Source organism: Xyrauchen texanus, chromosome 20, assembly GCF_025860055.1.
Source record: "Xyrauchen texanus isolate HMW12.3.18 chromosome 20, RBS_HiC_50CHRs, whole genome shotgun sequence".
NCBI lineage: Eukaryota > Metazoa > Chordata > Actinopteri > Cypriniformes > Catostomidae > Xyrauchen > Xyrauchen texanus.
In genome coordinates this window covers 22,431,530-22,452,822 of record NC_068295.1, presented here as the reverse complement: position 1 = coordinate 22,452,822, position 21,293 = coordinate 22,431,530, and the positions used below count along the sequence as shown (strand labels likewise).

The window sequence follows — 21,293 nt, the reverse complement described above, 5'->3', positions numbered from 1 at the left end:
TGTAGAGTTAGATAAAGGAAAATAATAACAAACAGTAAAAGTGAGACTGATACAGTGAGTGGTCTTGTTGAAGACAAGCACTGACTCACCACTCATAATAAAGCAACACGATAAACTGGGGAAAGACATTTTAACTGACCTATGGTCAGTTCAGCAATGCTTTGAGCTTGCCTCCCCCATACACAGACGTGCTAAAACTGTCCTTGCTACACAGCTGTGTGGCCCCAATACTGGAAATAGACTCCTTCTACCAGCCCATGAGTCATGGGTGCAAAATGGAGGCAACTGTTGATGCAAGAAATGTCCGCTTTCTTATGCAGAGCAGCTGTGACTAGAGAGAACTGGAAGACTCTTTCACTTAGGAATCTTTCACAAATGTCTATTATACATTTTACTCTCTATCCTCCTGAGAACGAGCATGACTGGTGTGTGCATTTTCCATTTCCCTTTTTGATTTGATAACTAGTAGCACCTAATAAACAAGCAAAAAATATTAATAAAATACATAAATAAAAAAGAAGAAAATGAAAAAAATTCTAGAGCAAATAGTTTTCCCTAAAAATGTATGTCCACATATGTGGACAGTGGGACTAAAATGTGAAATTTTAAATAATACCAAGCTATAGAACGTCCGATTTTTAAATCAAATTGTTTCCAAAATTGTTGGTATTTATGTTTTTGAGATGTTACAGACATTACATCAGAAAATAACAATTAATTCTGATTCAAAGTAATAGCTAACATCATCCAATCACTGCCAACCATGTAATAATGTATTATAAATTCTGAATCTATTTACTGATACCATTGTCCCAAGTCTGGTTAACATTTTGAGTGGTCCAAACATCATCTGCAGCCTGAAACTGAACTTTTGGTCGGATTTTAGGAGTGAATGCACTTAGCAGCATAGAGAGCTATATGATGCTCCCTTGCTCCCGGTTTAATGAATAAATTAACCTCCCATTAAGTCTGTCTGCACTTGTCTCAGAACAGTTTGAAATGCACCATATTTTAATCTGAACACTATGCAAAGCCTCTGAAAGCAAAATATTTAAGCTTTTGGAAGAACCCTTTGATTCTCAATGTGATAATGCACAGTAAATATAGGAACGCATTTACAAATGTTAATGAATAGAACCGTATTGTACAGTGATGACAAAATACATTTATATTAAAATGAAGTGAAATGACCCACAGAAGTTTTAATGATGAAAGTTATTCAGAATAACTTTTGATGGAATAATGTACCAAAATCCATGTATGTGGCCATTTTTTTTTATCAGAGCACTGACACAAGAAAAATTAATGAAGTTTTAAAGTGGCATATCAAATGAAACTAGAGACGCTACTCTTTACACCCAAACAGGTTTCAATGAATTTTAGTTTTTTACCAGAGGCACTTTTGTTGTCTCGTCTAACCGTAGAAGCACTTCACGGAAATCTACATCATGTTGTGTGTCATGTGACTCGGTGTGACAGAAATGTAACACTTAAATGACAGTCTAGACTGTTTTGAACAGTATTTAGTCAGTTTAAATGAATTTAAATTATGTGTTGCGTATAGCGAAGCGAAAATACAACGTCCACACATATGGACGTGGGTTGCACGAAGCTTTATGATCTTTAATTATAATGATTTCTACAGCATTCGGTAATTATTCTTGTTTATTTTGTGCTGCTTGTTATGGCAGTCGTCTTGGATTTATACTAACACCTAGTGGTTGGGATGCAGCATCATGCAAAATATATAGTTTTCAGTTACTGAAAAATTTGCTATTTTTAGACAGCCATGATTAATTTATTCTATGAGTAAAAGTGTCAGATAATGGGGAGGTTAACAAGACAAAATAAGTCCTATTTGGCTGGTCATGTGATCATGTAAAAAAACATATTTTATTAGTCAGATATGACTGGATTCTTCATTTCATTTGAGACATGTTTTAGTAGGCTACTTTTAATTTCTTAGAGTAAAACTAAGGAAAATATGACACCTAAAATGCTTTGTAGTCATGGACAAAATAAACATGTATTGAAAATGTACAGTAAAAAACAAATCATGGACAGATGTAATTTTTTTTCTGTTTATTGTATAATATAAAACTAGAAAAGTAAGACTGTTTCAAATTCATAGACACATGTCTATATATATATATATATATATATATATATATATATATATATATATATATATATATATATATATATATTCTACAGTCCACACCTTGCAAATACAGTGATCATCAGTTGATGTGATACATTTCTCAAAAATTAAATTGTCGGTATTATTGCATAGAAAAAGGCACAGCTCCAAAGCCTGAAGATACAGACTTTCTTAATGAGCAGAAAAAGGGTTGAGACTCCCCACACCACTATCTCTCGCACTCTCTCATTCTCACACACGCACGCACACACACACACACACACACACACACACACACACACACACACCCACCCACCCACCCACCCACCCAGTGGTCACTATCCTGATACCACTTATCTTTAAATTCGCCACATGTGTGGCTTGAACCATGGGCTGAAGACACTGAGATGCATATAAAAATAAGAACAAAGATCAGAAATCATGCTTCCTTTCTTTTTACATTTGGCATTGAGGGTCATCAAAAAAATTTCTCAGAAAGAGGATTTGGAAGATTGAAATTATGAAGTTTGTAGAGAATAAGTATTGCTTCACAAACCTTTTCCCTTTACACAATCTGAAATACATAAAAACATTAAATACTCATCATTAAATAGGGGCTGGGAGTGCTGACCTAGAGACTAGTACAAACACCACCCCAAATTATAATACAATAAACTAAACAGACACAAAATAATGCATTATTAAAACAAGATGAAATTAAATTTAAATGGCTTCCACCCCAATTAATTAGCAGTGATACATTCCCATAAGCATAATACATTCCTATCTCATATTCTGTACAAATTACAATCTGGATGTTAGCTTAAATATATTTACACAGAAAACAAAAAAATAAATAACTTCAAAAAAACACACTCCAAATCCAAAAATCCTATAAGTAATATTAATCATAGTTTTGATTCCATAGTATTGTACACATGGCTCTCATTCTCTCATGTTTAAAATTCTCAGACAATCTCTCGTTTGAACTCTGGGTTGTAACAAATCCAAATTGTTGCCTCTAGCAAAGGTCTCTCTGACAGCAAGTTAAAATGTCAGATTTTTAATGGCCATACCTGAACAAGATGAATTAGATAACTGTTAAATAGACATTTAACTTGTGATAATATATACGTGTTCTTCCCTTCCACATTGCTCACTGCAATGGTTGTTTGATTGATTCATATCACAAAGCCATATTGTGCGTAGTATTTTTTTTTTTTTCAGTTTGTATACTTATTATTAATGACAGCTGGTGCAATACAGCAGACTGCTCTATGAAGATAATACAGCTGATATGATAAATGGTCCCTTTCCTTTTGATTCAAACATGTGAACGGCACATACAATAATATTCTAACCAATTCGGTAAACCAATCAAATTCAGTGTTTTATGGAGTCTTCTTAGCGAATATAATGTGCTTTTTATTGCACATACTGTACATACAGAATATTCTTCTATAATGAGAGAGGGAATGACAACAGGACAGAATGAAATTCCAAAGCTTACTGTAAGAAATTTCACCCTATAAGCCCATCTCTAGCAGACTTCTGAACTCTTCTGGTGAACAAATATCATGAATATCAGGTGTGCATTTTTAAAGGGGAATGATCTGGGTTCAGTAAAAGTTCACTGGACAATTTTTGTGGCATAATGTTGATAACCAAAAAAAACAAAGTTTTAATCTATTTTTATTAAAAAAAAATGTACTAACTGTGGTTACATTAAGGCTCTTAAAATAGAAGTGAATGGGGGCCAGTCCAAAAACATAAAAATACACAGTTTCAAAAAGATAGCCACAAGAAGTAAACATTATATGTGTTAACATCATTTTAGTTTGATATAATCACTTTCTAACCTCAACTGTTTGAAGTTCTATTTAAAATTGCAATACGCTGGTAAACCCTGTAATCTAGTAACCACCGTAACGCAGGCAAATCACACTAAAATCATGTTAACACATATAATATCTACATCTTGTGGCTATACTTTTTAAAAAATGTATATTTTAATGTTTATAGACTGGCCCCTTTCACTTCCATTGTTAGTGCCTACTGTAACCATGTTTTTTGCTCTTTTTTTGTAATAAATAAGGGGCAATAATCGTTATGCTAAAAAAGCTGTCAGTTGATCTCAGAACATTGGTTTGACCCTGTAACATTCCTTTAAACTCCCCCAAATAATCTTCCATTTAAATGTAATGTGTCCATTTCTACTGGCCAAACAACACCAAGAGTAAACCCAGCAGGGCAACAGAGAGAAAATCTGATTTAACATGAACAGATAACATTAATTAAAACTCAAACAATTGTATAAATAAGACCAAACCATACAAAATAAAAAAATCATATATCTGACATCTGTACAATTATGAGTTATAATCCTGCATGCATTAGTATGTTAACAGAAATGTACCATTGTACTGGTGAGAGACATATACAAAGGAAATGTTTGACAAACAGAGTTAGATTAATTTTTATTTTTGAAAATGGGCTCATAGAATAGCAACCGTGAACATACATGTCTATGTAGTGTGTTTTCATCTTTGCATGTACAGACATGCATAGACCCTCTTGCTGAGCATTAGTGTAGCATTAAACTGGAAGAGCCACAATGTCAGGACTAATGATGTGAAGCCCAAACCAAAGCCAAAAAAGGTAAGTTGCGAGAATGTGATGGTTTGCTTATTACTGATCAGAAAAGCATTGATTGCATACATTAAAGGAGTTGTAGCATTGGCTTGATAATTTTCCCACCGTATCAAATAAATGTATATGTAAAACGTTGTGCATCAGAACAAATGTTCACTTATTGCCAGCTGAGATGTAAACACATAGAATCTGAGCTGTAATGGCAGATCATAAGAAATTTGGTTGACTGTAAATATCTGACCACTGCACAGATGTATAAATAACCTGGTAAAGGTAAAGCATGTTCCATAAATGTGTACATTTCATGTTTCACTTTAACATTTAAATGGAAGCAGACGAAAATGAATGAATGACTGACAGAAAAATTACAGACCACTTTAAATATTACTATAATGTCTAGAAGCATTAGCTCTGCATAGAAAAATATGAACACAAAACAAGTTCCTCTTTCAAAAATCATTGTGCTTCATGAAAATAAAAGAACATGAAAATAGGGCTGTACTTGCACATTCTTGCACCTGTCAGCTGAGGAGGGGGGAAGAAAGATACTACTCCTCTGACGATTTGTCTTGTTCGATTAGAAATGAAAAGAAACAGACAAAAGGATGAATAGACCGAAATTTACCAAGAGGTCATAAATGATGAAGGCACTCATATATGCCAGAAGCCAAAGTGTGTTCCAAAGATTTCTTCATGTTCATTTTTGGAAAATGCAAGCACAGTGCATGCACAGTGTTGAGAAGTAGTACTGGGCAACATCACCATTAAAATGTCAATTTCCTTGTCTTTAAAAACTGTACAAAAACACTCACAAAGTGATTCTTCAGTTTCGTTCCCAGTTTGTACTTAAAAATTATTTGATTGGTTTAGCATTTCTTCTCCAATTCCCTCCAGACCTGGTCATGATCCCACAAGCACCTCCATAATATGGTCCAGTTCAGTGAGGTCCATTTTGAAAGGCTGGTTTGAGGTGACCGAAGAAGCAGCACCACTGTAGGGTGACAGAGTCTTGAGGAGCTCATCCGCCGTCACCATTGGTGCCAGTTTTGAGGGAGTAGCACCTGAGGAAGGGGTGCAGGGGTCAAAGTCATACATAGAGGTGTCAATGTCTGCAAAGAGAATGTCGTCCAGGGCCAGGTCTGTTAGAAAGCCAGAGGACGAGGAGGTGGGTGAGGTGTTCATTTCTAGGTTGTTAGGAGGAAGGGTCTCCAGCAATCTGGCCTCGGGTGCATTGGGGACTGCTGGCCGTTCCTCAGGCAGCGGGACCAGCCCTTCAAGCTTTGGGCAGCAAGGCTTACAGCAGTCTTTGGAGTCCCCTGAGTTTAAGGTGGGGGGCAACAAGGGCAAATGGAGGGCCACAGTCAGGGAGGAAGAGGGAGAGGTAGCACCGGGCAATGCTGTTGTTGGCGGTAAAGGAGATGGACAGAGTTCCTCAATATCGTCCAGGGCAGAAGAGAAGCTGTCTCTGGCCACTAAAGGAGGGAGTCTGGGCAGAGGAGGAGCTTGCGGAGATGGTGATGTGCAAAGTGTGACACTGTCATCCTCTAAGAGTGAGGCTGGGGTGAGACAGGCCTCCAGAGGAGCAGGGTTTGACAGTCCTGTCAAGGGGGGTATAGTGACTGGAGCGGAGAGTGCAGGTGACTGGGACAGTGGTGGTGCCACCATGGACAACACGCTGAAGGCAGGTTGCGCCTCGCCGAAACTCTCGTCCACGGGGTCGTCGGGAGGAGGGGAGGGCGTAAAGAAGAGCGGCCGCAGGCTGCCCTCCTGCTTTAGCTCATCCTGGATGCGCCTTAGCATGTTGTTGATGAGAACACGCTTTTCCAGGCTGGGTTCTGTGAGCGCCCGATGGTTGTACAGCTTCATCAGGGACATATTAAAGATGGTCTGCCTCTGCAAGGTGTAGGACACCTTAGAGAGGCCGTCGGTCAATGCTCCAATCCCTGCCGCCAACGCTTTGCTTTCCAGCCCCTCTTCATCCTCATCTAGTTTCCGCTTTGACCCTTTACCCAACATATATCTGCTTAGAAAGAAAAGAGAGAGAGAAAAAGTGTGTTACCACACAGCTACTCATTTATGCTGATTAGCACTTTAGTTACTCAACAAAATAAAAAAAACACGTTACATAAAAGAAAAGTTATAAAAAACTGTTGAAAATGTTGGGTGTATAAAACACAAACATTTCTAGGAAACAACCAGCTAAACATCAAAACAGAATTTTTTTATCATTCACAAAAGCACTCACAAAGACCAAATATTATATAGACGTAATCAAATCGGCTAATCGAAAATCTTGTAAAATTAGCTTTTTTAAATAAAGGGTAAATATGGAATTCCCCCCTTGAATTTATTGTCAGGGTCACTTTCCCCCCTAAAAATATCAACATATTTACAACATATTAGTTTCACATTCAACAACAGTCACCTCTGACAGCAAAAACAGATATCTGGCAACTACAAGTTAAAGTGTCTAAAACCATAAATAGAACGCAATATTATGAAATATATCAAAACTTAATTAACATACATAAGCAGGAATTCATCTCAGGTATTTTTGCCACACCTACTTAAATATCTGGTTCATTTTTGTCATTGAAAGTTGCATTTTTGCGTAAGTCCTGGTTAAAGGGATAGTTCGTACAAAATGGAAAATTCTCTCATCATTTACTCACCCTCATGTCATCCCAGATGTGTATGATTTTCTTTCTTCTGCTGAACACAAACAAAGATTTTAAGAAGAATATCTCAGTTCTGTTGGTCCTTACAATGCAACTGAATGGTGGGCAGAACTTCAAAAATCACATATAGGCAGAATAAAAGTAATCTTTAAGATTCCAGTGGTTGATCTTCAAGAGCAATATTAAAGGTGTGGGTGAGAAACAGATCCATTTTTAAGTCCTTTTTTACTATAAATTCTCCTCCCTGCCAAGTAGGTGGCAATATGCATGAAGGAAAAGAATGTCAAAGTGAAAGTGGAGATATATGGTAAAAAGGACGTAAATATTGATCTTCTGAATCATATAACTTCTGAATATATAGATTTAACCACTGGAGTCATATGGATTACTTTTATGATGCCTTTATGTGATTTTTGAACAAAGTTCTGGCCACCATTCACTATGGATCTACAGAGTTATTCTTCTAAAATCATCGATTGTATTCTGCTGAAGAAAGAAAGTCATACACATCTGAGATGGCATGAGGAGTAAACGATGAGAGAATTTTACATTTTTGGGTGAACTATCCCTTTAACTTGTGACCCTGGTGGTAGGTGTAAACTAGTGTTGGTTAAAATCATGTTCTAAAACATGTTTTGCATATAGATTATAAACCATTAGATGCAAAACAAAACACATCCAAACAAAAAATAAAAGGAACCATTTCAATGAACAGATTTGTGGCTTGTTGCTATGATATTGCCCTGCAAGTTGATAACATATTAGCATTCGGTGCCGCCACTGGGGTGAGAGTCAGTACAGTCTCTGTGCAGCCATCGCAGAGAGGAAAGAGCCCACAATGCCTTATATTACTACTGTGCCAATCAGGTAAGGTAACAATATATGTGAATGGTACTGTGTGTTAACACGCACACTCAGATCTCAACACAATTAGAGATCTTTGAGCAGCAACAGCATCTCAAACAGGCAGTGTTGGGGAGTAACAGAATACATGTAATGGGATTACATTTTTAAAATATAAAATATACTGTATTACTGTAATAATTACTGTAAATAACTATTCCACTACAGTTAAAATTGTAATCATTGGTAATTAGAATACAGTTAGAATCAAAAAGTATTTTGATTACTGAGAAGATTACTTTGCATTTTATTGTCATTTGTTTATTTTAATATTTAGACCTTTCAGATGGAAAACATTTATCTAAAGTGCATTTGAACAGCGGTGAAACACTTTCTTATGATTTGTTACATTCATATGAGCAGACACAGAAGTAAGCTTGAAGTAAGTTTGGAGCAGAAGAAATAGAAATAAACCTTGTGTAAATTGTCAAGTTTACGCTAAGCTAAAATGCTATTTCTAGCCATTTTACATGCACATGTTACCAGACCCGATCATATTTTTTTTTATAAAAAAATAAAATTCACATTGGATCATAATTTCTTTTTTCTAGTAAGACTTTTGATATTAGGGTAAATTATTACAATATTCTTGATGATAATTTTTGTATTGTTTTCCTGTAAAAATATCAAAAAATCATTAAAAAAAAGATACATTTGATTTATTTTGTTTTAGAAACAACACAGCATAAGATATTTATGTTTTTCAGAGAATGTATTTTTAATGTGTATTTTGTCTTACTGTACTGGCAGTTTTTAGTCAAAACAAGTGAAAAAATCTACAAGTGTTGAAGAAGTAATCCAAAGTATTTAGAATATGTTACTGAACTTGAGTAATCTAACGGAATATGTTACAAATTACATGTTACAGCATGTATTCTGTAATCTGTAGTGGAATACATTTCAAAAGTTACCCTTCCAACCCTGTCAACATGACATACAATCAAAATGAATGGTGACTAAGGGTGTCACTCTTTTATGACAATTATGCATCTTTTGTGTTCCATTGAAAAAGAAAGTCATACAGGTTTGGAAAACATAAAGGAGAGTAAATGATGATAAAAATTTTATTTTTGTGTTTCTTTAATGCAACTCAAGAATTCACACTTTAGAGTCCTGTGTGCAATGAGCCGTTACCGCAGGAGCGCTTACAGGAATACAGCTTTGATTACTCTTTCCTGAGCTGTGCTGCAGTTAGGAGGGAGGCAAATGTGTGTCAGACTTTCAGTAAGTACTCACGGTAAGAATGTGTCACAAGCGCGCAAAGCCCTGATCACTGCCTGCTCAAACACATGCTGGATGCAGGAAGACAGGATCCAGCTGAGTGTTTAGTGGGAAAAGGGGACGAGAGGAGGAGCATGTGTGCCTGTGTGACCTGTTCTGAGCTTTAATGTTAGGCAGTGCTGCTCTCAGCTGTAGCAGTGTAGGTTCATGATACTAGAGGTTTATAATGGATCACATAGGCCATCGTAATATTACAGTACACTGAGTCACCACAGCTCTGCTCAGGGTGAGAGAGAGAGAGAGAGAGAGAGAGAGAGAGAGAGAGAGAAAGAAAGAATAAGTGAGATGGAGAAAGAACAAAGAGTGCTACATTGAACATATTAATGCTTGAACTTAGTGTGACACATGTATGTGGGATATTTTATTTTTTTAGAAAAAGACACTTTAATGAAAAGTTTCTATCACGTATTGACGGTTTGGCTCATTTGATAATCTACTATGTTTATGTATACATGAAACTGCCTTTACAACCCATTTTACTTCTAAAATCCAACATACACTCAGCACTTTTTTAGGAACACCTGTACTCTTACTTATTCATGAGATTATTAAATTAGCCAGTCGTGTGGTAGCAGCGCAATGTATAAAATCATGCAGGTATAAATCAGGAGCTTCAGTTAATGTTCACATCAACCATCCGAATGGGGAAAATGTGATCTCAGTGATTTCAACCGTGGCATGATTGTTGGTGTCAGACTGGCTGGTTTGAGTATTTCTATAACTGCTGATCTCCTGGGATTTTCACATAGAACAGTTTCAAGTGTTTACTCAAAATGATGCTAAAAACAAAAAAACATCCAGTGAGCGACAGGTCTGTGGACGGAACTGACTTATTGGTGAGAGAGACACATTGAACCTTGAGGCGGATGGGCTACAACTGGAGAAGGCCACACCAGGCACTTTTTTAGGACCATAGTGTTCTTAATAAATTGCTCAGTGAGTGCATTTCCGAGTTAAACAAGATTCAATAAGAAAAACATTGAATTGATTAGATTGTGAAAAGTGGGCGTTACATTTCAGAATGGAGCCAGGTGGTTTTAGGGAATGGGCTGAAAAATAAGGCAGCTTGGTGATATCAGATGATGAAGAAAGTCGCTTCAGAAGTGAAACATGTTATTGCATTATATTACACGGCTCTCTGTATTACTCCCTTCTGATTGGTCAACCGTGCCATCCATTGGTGTGATATTTCTGAAATATTAGGTGATATTACACAAGTCAATCGAATATTGTATGTCAACTCATCTACGTCTCGCATCACATCACATCACATCACATCTGCGATCTCTACAAAGAGGATAATAAAACAATTTAAACTCAAATAAATTAAATTATTTGTCAAGTAGTCTTGTAATAAGATTGACAATTTACGTTCTGCCAGTCATTACTGCTAAATAAATGCTTCAGGGTGATACACGACCACCATATTGGGGTTCATTTTGCTATAGTGATACAGACTGACTGATTGACTTTTGATTATACCTTACTTGATGAACTACTACAAATACAATATTTTTTTTCCTTGGAGTAACTTGCACTAATTAATTGTTCACAATAAGACCAAAAACATGCATCTGCAAAGTAAATGGGGTCAATTTAAATTATATTTTGAATTTAAAGTTAAAGTTTTTAATGTTAAAATAATTTCTGCTTTCCCAACGTAATATGCAGAGACAACAATGTCAGTTTTTTTCGAAAGCCAAAGAGAGTGTTCTGGGAAACCTGTCTGAAAACAATAATTATTTTTGCAATTCAATTTGGTGTCGCTAAAGGCACAGAAATCACGTTTTAATTAGGGCTGTCGATTTAACGTGTTAATTCAGTGTGAATAATTATATAAAACATGACTAGTTAAAAAAAATTCAAGCAATTAATCATGTCCCCAGACCTTAATAAGGAATATCCCTACCATCAGAGCAATTCAAGCTTGAAGTACCACCTGTTTTCTCCAGAGGGCAGTAAGCAAAACTCCAGCTGTATAGGCAACGCACAGCTAATACAGAGAAAAATCCACACTCACTGACAGCAGACAGAACACGATCTTTTGCACTAAAACAGCTTGATAGAGTGCAAATCCGAACACAGTGATCTCGAGACATGTTTTTCTTTATTTCAAACTACGTTAAACTTGACACAGTGACCTAAAAACTGCATTTTTATGATGCAACGCAACCAAAGTGAGACGCACCAAAAGTGTCTATCTGATGCATGCGTACATTGACGCATCCTTAGACAAGCCCTAATAAGCCCTGCATTCAGTTGTAAAATGGATTGCTGTGGATTGTAGGCCAATGATTGGCTAACATTCAATAATTTGGAAATAAACAATATATTGGATTCTAAAGCCAATTTATGTAACTCATTACTCATTACTTATTTTAACTTGTCAGCCACAATAATGTAATGCATTTTAAATTTGCATTTGTCAGTTATATTTATGTCATGTTATGTATAAATATATTATAAAAAATTATAAAAATGTTTTTATAATATATATATATATATATATATTTCAATCAAATCACCTTTAATTTCTTGAGTGAAACATGTAAGAAGCAACAAAAAGGACAAACAGTCTTCACTCTGGCCCACAAGGAAAAGAGAGAATGAGGAGGAGTGAGTGAAAGAGACATAGAGAAAAGGAAGCCCATTCCTTAGGCCTCCCCTCATTAGCATATAAGTGATAGCGGTAGGCAGTGCTGCAGTGTGCATGAACCTAATCCAGGCTGACAGACTCACGCACCCAAACCCTATCTGAACACATAAACACACACACACACACACTCACACAAATTCTCTCTCTCTCTCAATCTCTCTCTCTCTCTCTCTCTGCGCAGACGCAGATCAGGCTGCTTCACTTACTCAGGAAGTGCAAGTGGCTGGGCCTGTTGCCTTGCTGCCTGTTACCATGACAAACATAGTCAGCTGGGAATCCACCCAAAGAGTTGAAAAAGAGCTAGTGGAGAGAGAGAGAGAGATTCCTTTCTTTAAATATGTGATTTGCTGAAGATTTTCTGAAACAAAACTGGTGAGCTGGAAAAAAACTGGTTACACCATGGTGGAGATGAAAGGGCATTCCAAAGCATGCTGTTTACATGCAGAGTGCAAATAATTCATAAGACAGGGGTATATGAACAAGTAAACTAGATTTATGATCATGTGTAATCTAGATCTGTATTAGATCAGTGGGGGGAGACAGAGGAAATGTTTTTTTTTTAATTATTATTTCATACAAGCATTTACAATGTGATGTGCACTGAAAGAGTACTGCATTTTGAAACAAGAGATATTACTAGAAATTTGAAAATAGGCAGTACATTTACATGAGCAGTTATAATTTAGCTACAGCTGATTTTTGCATAGTCAAGCTACTGTCTTCAACTAGAATACAGTTGAAGTCAGAAGTTTACATACACCTTAGCCTAATACATTTAAACTCAGTTTTTCACAATTCCTGACATTTAATCGTAGAAAACTTTCCCTGTCTTAGGTTAGTTAGGATCACTATCAGCTTTTATTTCTTTCATTACATTTCTGGGTCATAAGTTTACAAACACTTATAGTTAGTATTTGGGATCATTGCCTTTAAATTGTAGGTTTGGGGTCATTGTCCATTTGGAAGAACCAATTGCGACGAAGCTTTAATTTCCTGGCTGATGTCTTGAGATGTTGCTTCAATATATCAACATAATTTTCCTTCCTCATGATGCCATCTATTTTGTGAAGTGCATTGTCCATCTTGCAGCAAAGCACCCCCATAACATGATGCTACCAACCCCATGCTTCATGGTTGGGATGGTGTTCTTCGGCTTACAAGCCTTACCCTTTTTCCTCCAAACATAACAATGGTCATTATGAGCAAACAGTTAAGGTGCGTACACACTGCCAGCGACATCGCGCGCAACAGCGACTCCATACCATTCATTTTCAATGAGAGCACAGCGACTTCCGGCGTCACGAGCTGTCGCGACCGTTGGCGACTAGATGTGGGCGTGTCCAGCGACGCGACAAAGTTGAGACAAGTTCAACTTTATTCAAATGAAGAGCGACTAACAGAAGCGACAGCCAATAGGAGAGAAGACGGGAGAGCTCACGTGATCCTTCTCTCGCTCTCTCTCAGGTCCTGCAGTAACGGAAAGATGGATGAAAGGCTAATTCTTGCTGTTAGAAATTTTCCAGTGCTCTATGATATGTCTCTTCCCATGTACAAGGACATTTTTAAGAAAAATACTGTGTGGAAAGGTGTATCTGAGATCGCGGGGATTTTATGGACCCAGACAGACCGGCATTTGCATTTTTGCCGCAGATAAACAGCCGCTCTGGCAAACAGCACGCCTTGTTTCTCATTCATCTTTGATATAAAGCATTTTATGTACTGATTCCATTTATATTTAGTCTTTCCCTCCAAAATGTTTGTTATTAGTGGCAAGAAAAGAGATTCGCTGTCAACAGCAATGGAATGACATCCGTGAAATGTCATTTATAAACGTTACTAGGCAACCAGTAGTGGGAACACCCAATAGCGACTTCACCGCCAGCCACTGGCGACCTGCAGCGACAACGTCGCTGGCAGTGTGTACGCACCTTTACATTTTTGTTTCATTAGACCAGAGGATACTTCTCCAAAAAGATCTTTGTCCCATGTGCACATGCAAACTGTAGTCTGACTTTCTATGGCAGTTTTGAGTAGTGGCTTCTACCTTGCTGAGCAGCCTTTCAGGTTATGTTGATATAGAACTCGTTTTTACTGTGGATACAGACACTTGTCTACCTGTTTCTCCAGCATCTTCACAAAGTCCTTTGCTGTTGTTCTGGGATTGATTTGCACTTTTTGCACCAAACTACATTAATTTCTAGGAGAAAGAACATGTCTCCTTCCTGAGCTGAATGATGCTGCGTGGTCCCATAGTGTTTATACTTGCATACTATTATTTGTACAGCTGAACGTGGTACCTTCAGGTGTTTGGAACTTGCTCCCAAGGATGAACCAGACTTGTGGAGGTCCACACATTTTTCGGAGATCTTGGCTTTCTTTTGATTTTCCCATGATGTCAAGCAAAGAGGTACTAAGTTTGAAGGTAGACCTTAAAATACATCCCCAAGTACACCTCCAATTCAGTACACTTCCTATCAGAAGCTAATTGGCTAATTGTCTAAAGGCTTGACATCATTTTCTGGAATTTTACAAGCTGCTTAAAAGGCATAGTTAACTTAGTGTATAAACTTCTGACTTACTGGAATTCTGATATGGTCAATTAAAAGTGAAACAATCTGAAAAAAAGTAGATGTCTTAAACAATTTGCCAAAACTATAGTTTACTAATATTATATCTATGGAGTGATTAAAAAATGAGTTTTTATGACTTCAACCCAAGTTTATGTAAAATTCTGACTTCAACTGTACATGACACAATGCATAATCAAATATTCAAAAGAACAATGTCAGTTTAGGAAGTGTTAAGATACCCGCCGCACATCACCTCTTCAGACCAAGTGCACAAAACCATGGTCAACTGTGGTTCATAAAACGTAGTGCTGCACAATTAATTGTTTAAATAATTAAGATTACAATTACAGCTGCCACAATTAACTAATCTTAAAAGTTGTCAATTATAGCAGTCCATGTACATCGGCTATTATTGTGTAAAATATTTCAAATACATTTTATTTAATGTGTGTTTTTGCAGTTTTTGAGCACTGTAAACAATCACATACAAATCTGTTGCTCGCTTCTGTGTATATAAAACACTTGAAAAACAGCTTTGTTTATATGCTTCTAAGAAGACCAATGTTAATTTGACAATTTAGGCTTGATTTACTGATGTTAAAAATGGCAATAAAGTGATTCAGGAACAGATTACAGCTGATTTTGGATGTGTAGCCAACAAACAATATGGTATGTCGTTATTGTAATATTGATGCTGGCAGGACAAGCGAGGCAAGGATTTAAAGTAGGAACCCAAGTGCAGTTTTATTTTAAAAAGTGCAATAAATCCAAAAACGTGAATCCTAAGTGAAAACAAAACAGAATAGAAATCAGAACCTAAACTTGAATTGACTCTAAACAATTACTTGACTAATAGAAAGAACAATGACACAACATTACACCAACACAATACAAGAAAAGGACACATGACCAGAAACAGGGACAGGAAGTAAACTAATTTCTAAATAAAAGGCATGAAAACAAAACATGAACAAAAACACATTTAAACATGAAATATCCCCCCCACAAGGGGCGGCTCCAAAAACCATGACAAGAGTTCCAACAGGGAGCTATCAGCGAAGGTGGGTCTGGAGGCAGTGGTAGACCTGGACCTTGGGGCAGAGGTGGACATGGGCTGTGTGGCAGGGAAACCAGCGAACCAGAAGGGTGCTGGAGACCATGGCGGAACCGGTGGTGGGTTTGGCGAGGCATGGCCTGGCGAGACAGGGCGTGGAGCATGGCCTGACGAGACAGGGCGTGGAGCATGGCCTGACGAGACAGGGTGTGGAGCATGGCCTGACGAGACAGGGTGTGGAGCATGGCCTGACGAGACAGGCTGTGGAGCATGGCCTGACGAGACAGGCTGTGGAGCAGGAGACCAGGGCAGAGCCAGTGGCCAGAGAAGTGGCTCCAGGAAAGGAGCGAGGTCCAGCGGTTTGGGGGTGGTCACAGGACAGGGACAGTTTCAGGAAGCCTAGGCGGCCACAGGGCAGGGACAGGGTCAGGAGGGAGTGGCTCAGAGGGTGAAGCTGTGGTAGTCTCAGGGATTGGCCATGACAGGGGAACAGTTTTAGTGGCTGTGAGCACAGGCAGTGGCAAAGTAACAGTCTATATGGTCATGGGCACAGCATTGATGGGGGAACAGACTTTGTGGTTGCGAGTACATGAAGGGACAGGGGAATGGCCTCCGTGATTGTGAACACTGGCAGTGACGGGAACTCCATGGTCTTGAGCATGGGCAGTAACCGGGGAACGACCTCCGAGGTCGTGAAAACAGGCAGTGACTGGGGACTGACCACCTTGGTCATGAGACTGTGGAACAACCTCTGTAGTTGTGAGCACTGCTGTGGAACAACCTCTGTGGTTGTGAGCACTGCTGTGGAATGCTCTGAGGGCAGAGACATGGCAGACTACGGCGACGGAGCCGTGGGAGGCTCAGGGGTCATGGCGACTTGGCATGACGTGATAGGCATGCTGACTTGGTGACATGGCAATGCGGGGCCACTTGACTAGGCATGGCAGGCGTTGTGGCTTGGCTTGACCAGAAGGGTGCTAGAGACCATAATGGAGCCGGTGGTGGGTTTGGTGAGGCATGGTTTGGCAAGGCAGGGCATGGTATGGAGCATGGCCTGGTGAGACAGGGTGTGGAGCAGGAGAACAGGGCAGAGCCAGTGGCCAGAAAAGTCACTCCAGGAAGGGAGTGGGGTCCAGCGGTTTGGGGGGTGACCACAGGGCAGGGACAGGGTCAGGAAGCCTGGGAGGCAGCCACAGGGCAGGGACAGTGAGACAGCCTTTGTGGCTGTGAGTACAGAATGGACAGGTGAACAATCTCTGTGGTCATGGACACAGGCTGTGACAGGGGACCAACATCCTTGGTCATGAGCTTGGGCAGTGACTGGGGAACAACCTCTGTGGTCGTGAGCATGGGCAGTGACTGGGGTGAACGATGTCCGTGGTTGTAAGCACTGATGTGGCAGGCTCAGGGGTCATGGCAACTTGGCATGACAGGATAGCCATGCCGACTTGGTGACATGGCAAGGCGAGGCCTCTTGACTAGGCATGGCAAGCGTAGTGGCTTGGCATGGCAGGCAGGACAGCATGGCATGATAAGGCAGATGTGGCTACATGGCATGACAGAGAAGATGTGTCAACTTGGCATGACTAGATAGATGTGGCAATAAGGCAAGGTAGGGCCTCTTGACTAGGCTTGGCAGGTGTGGTCACAAGGCATGTTGTGGCAGACGTGGCAACATGGCATGACGAGGTAGACATGGCAACATGGCATGATGTGGAAGACGTGGCAACATGGCATGATGAGGCAGATGAAGCCGAGGCTTGCAACGCCGGATTTGGGGCGGACGAAGCTTCAAGAACTGGCTCGTTGACCTTGGCAAACGTGGGTGTTGGTGTGTATACCGTGGCAGGCTTGGACGCTGGCGCGTGGACCGTGGCAGGCTTGGACACTAGCACCTGGAACATTGCAGGTGTGGACGCTGGCTCGTGGACCGTGGCAGGCGTGAACGCTGGCTTGTGGACTGTGGCAGGCATGGACGCTGGCTCGTGGAAGATGGCAGGCATGGTGGTGGCTCTGACGTAGTGGATTTGGTGGCCAGTGTAGGAGTGTTGAGTTCCTCACCCACTACTCCAACAGTAAAGGCCCGAACCACTCATTAACAGGGCAAAGTCAATAAACTTTCCAATGTACTCTACCTCCAGGCATCCTGGAGCAGACTGGCTCATTTAAAACAACACGGAAAATGTCTTTGAGGGCAATATCATTAAAGTCCACCAAGTGACACAGTCCACAAAACTCAGCCATGTAGTCCTCGAGGGGACGATTCCCCTGATGTAACCGCAGAAGTTTAACTGCTGGGTTCATTTTGTCAGGCAAATATTCTGTAATGTTGATGCTGGCAGGACAAGTGAGATGAGGATGTAAAGTAGGAACCCAAGTTCAGTTTTATTTTAGAAAGTGCAATAAATCCAAAAACGTGAATCCAAAGTGAAAACAAAAAAGAATATAAATCAGAACCTAAACTTGACTCTAAACAATGACTTGACTAATAGAAAGAACAATGACACAACATTACACCAACACAATACTTACATGAGGGCTTAAATACACGGACATGGGTAACCACATGACATAGACAACCAATAACAAGATATTAGTTTAGTCTTGTCATTGGTTGTCTATGTCATGTGGTTACATACAGTCTTGTGGGAACATAAAAAGACTAATATACAGGAACCAATAATAAAAGAGAAATGATAATAAGATAACAAGACACATGAAACCAAATGACAGGAACAAATGAGGGGAATAGGAAATCATATGACAAGGAAACATGACCAAAAAACAGGGACAGGAAGTAAACTAATTTCAAAATAAAAGGCATGAAAACAAAAAATGAACAAAAACACATTTAAACATGACAGTTATGTTATGCAAGTTCAATTAATCAGAACGAATCACAATTGCAATATGAAGGGAAATAATCGACAATTATTATTTTTGTCATAATCGTGCAGCCCTAGTTAAATGTAAACATTGTTGGACGAAGTCAATACAATCACATTATCTAGGTCTGCTAATCAGACTTTGCAAAAGTTATTGCAAATTATATAAACATTGCAAACACAAGAATTATTGTTTTAGTCTGACTGAAATAGAGATTTTAAAGTGCTTGTTAACATACTGACTTATAAGTGTGTATATATATATACACTCACCTAAAGGATTATTAGGAACACCATACTAATACTGTGTTTGACCCCCTTTCACCTTCAGAACTGCCTTAACTGTACGTGGCATTGATTCAACAAGGTGCTGAAAGCATTCTTTAGAAATGTTGGCCCATATTGATAGGATAGCATCTTGCAGTTGATGGAGATTTGTGGGATGCACATCCAGGGCACGAAGCTCCCGTTCCACCACATCCCAAAGATGCTCTATTGGGTTGAGATCTGGTGACTGTGGGGGCCATTTTAGTATAGTGAACTCATTGTCATGTTCAAGAAACCAATTTGAAATGATTCGAGCTTTGTGACATGGTGCATTACCCTGCTGGAAGTAGCCATCAGAGGATGGGTACATGGTGGCCATAAAGGGATGGACATGGTCAGAAACAATGCTCAGGTAGGCCGTGGCATTTAAACGATGCCTAATTGGCACTAAGGGGCCTAAAGTGTGCCAAGAAAACATCCCCCACACCATTACACCACCACCAGCCTGCACAGTGGTAACAAGGCATGATGGATCCATGTTCTCATTCTGTTTACGCAAAATTCTGACTCTACCATCTGAATGTCTCAACAGAAATCGAGACTCATCATACCAGGCAACATTTTTCCAGTCTTCAACTGTCCAATTTTGGTGAGCTCTTGCAAATTGTAGCCTCTTTTTCCTATTTGTAGTGGAGATGAGTGGTACCCGGTGGGGTCTTCTGCTGTTGTAGCCCATCCGCCTCAAGGTTGTGAGTGTTGTGGCTTCACAAATGCTTTGCTGCATACCTCGGTTGTAATGAGTGGTTATTTCAGGCAAAGTTGCTCTTCTATCAGCTTGAATCAGTCGGCCCATTCTCCTCTGACCTCTAGCATCAACAAGGCATTTTCGCCCACAGGACTGCCGCATACTGGATGTTTTTCCCTTTTCACACCATTCTTTGTAAACCCTAGAAATGGTTGTGCGTGTAAATCCCAGTAACTGAGCAGATTGTGAAATACATAGACCGGCCCGTCTGGCACCAACAACCATGACATGCTCAAAATTGCCTAAATCACCTTTCTTTCCCATTCTGACATTCAGTTTGGAGTTCAGGAGATTGTCTTGACCAGGACCACACCCCTAAATGCATTGAAGCAACTGCCATGTGATTGGTTGATTAGATAATTGCATTAATGAGAAATTGAACAGGTGTTCCTAATAATCCTTTAGGTGAGTGTATATATATATATATATATATATATATATATATATATATATATATATCATTCAAATTTCTGAACACCTTATTTTCTGATAAAGGATCAGCTGAGACATTAAAATGTAAATTTTAACATCCTCAAAATGTCAGACCCAAAAGTGAGTTTTGTTGATGTGTTTGAGGCAGCAATTTGGTACTGTTTTGGACTAAGGTGAGTAACAGAGAAAAATGACAGAAAGAGCATAAGAGAGACTCAAGCTGAGTTTTAAAAATAGCATCTTACACTCCGCTTCTAAAAAGTCACAGCAAAGTTTGGGTTCAGATCTATGAACGATTCAGAGATGAAGACAGTGAATGTGACAGCAAAAGAATAGGCCAAATTAGCTTACAATCAAGGAGGACCACAAATAACTGTTTAGTCTTTTTCTTTGACTATAAACTCACCCAGCGTGCCCCAAGAACTATGTCCAATTGTCTGAAGCTTTAAAGTACCTCTGGCAAATAACATTTCCCACAGGGGAATGCCACGGCAGCTGAACGTGTCCTTGTGACTCACACTGAGGAGTGGAAACGACTCAAAGCACTCAAATGCCACTGCTGCCCCACCCTCTACATTCCTTGTGATTGTGGCTCTGTCTCCTCTCCCTCCCATTTATCCATCCATAATTTTCATCTCCATCTTTTGCATGAATGTTCAAAGAGGGGGTGTGAGTACCAGGTAATATGTCACCTGGTTCTGTGGCATAATGTTTCCCCTGGTTCTTAGTTCTTTCAAGGGATAGTTCACCCAAAAATTTTAATTCCATCTTTAAGCCCACTCCTGTCGTTCCAAATCGATATGGTTTTTTTCCCCTCTTCCGTGGAACATAAAAGGTGAATTTTAAAGTTGTGTGAACCACTTTTATGATACCTTAATAGTGCTTTTCATCAGTTTGGAGCTTGACCACTCCTACTCACTCGCTGTCATTATATGGAAAAAAGTGGGCAAAATATTCTTCAGAAATTCAC

At 39.2% G+C, this 21,293-nt stretch overlaps 1 protein-coding gene across 3 annotated transcripts in view; it reads right to left on the bottom strand.

Moving 5' to 3' along the window:
- Positions 1-2,443: 2,443 nt before the first annotated feature.
- Positions 2,444-21,293, bottom strand: part of LOC127660925 (SERTA domain-containing protein 2-like) — a 70,396-nt gene continuing 51,546 nt past the window's right edge. For 2 of the 3 annotated variants that reach the window (XM_052151412.1, XM_052151411.1), the window contains exon 2: positions 2,444-6,812. In XM_052151412.1, coding sequence (XP_052007372.1) covers positions 5,693-6,808 — 1,116 coding nt within the window. In that variant the 5' untranslated portion in view covers positions 6,809-6,812 and the 3' untranslated portion in view covers positions 2,444-5,692. Of the gene's footprint in view, positions 6,816-21,293 lie in introns of all 3 variants that reach the window. The other variant, XM_052151413.1, reaches the window with a different exon arrangement.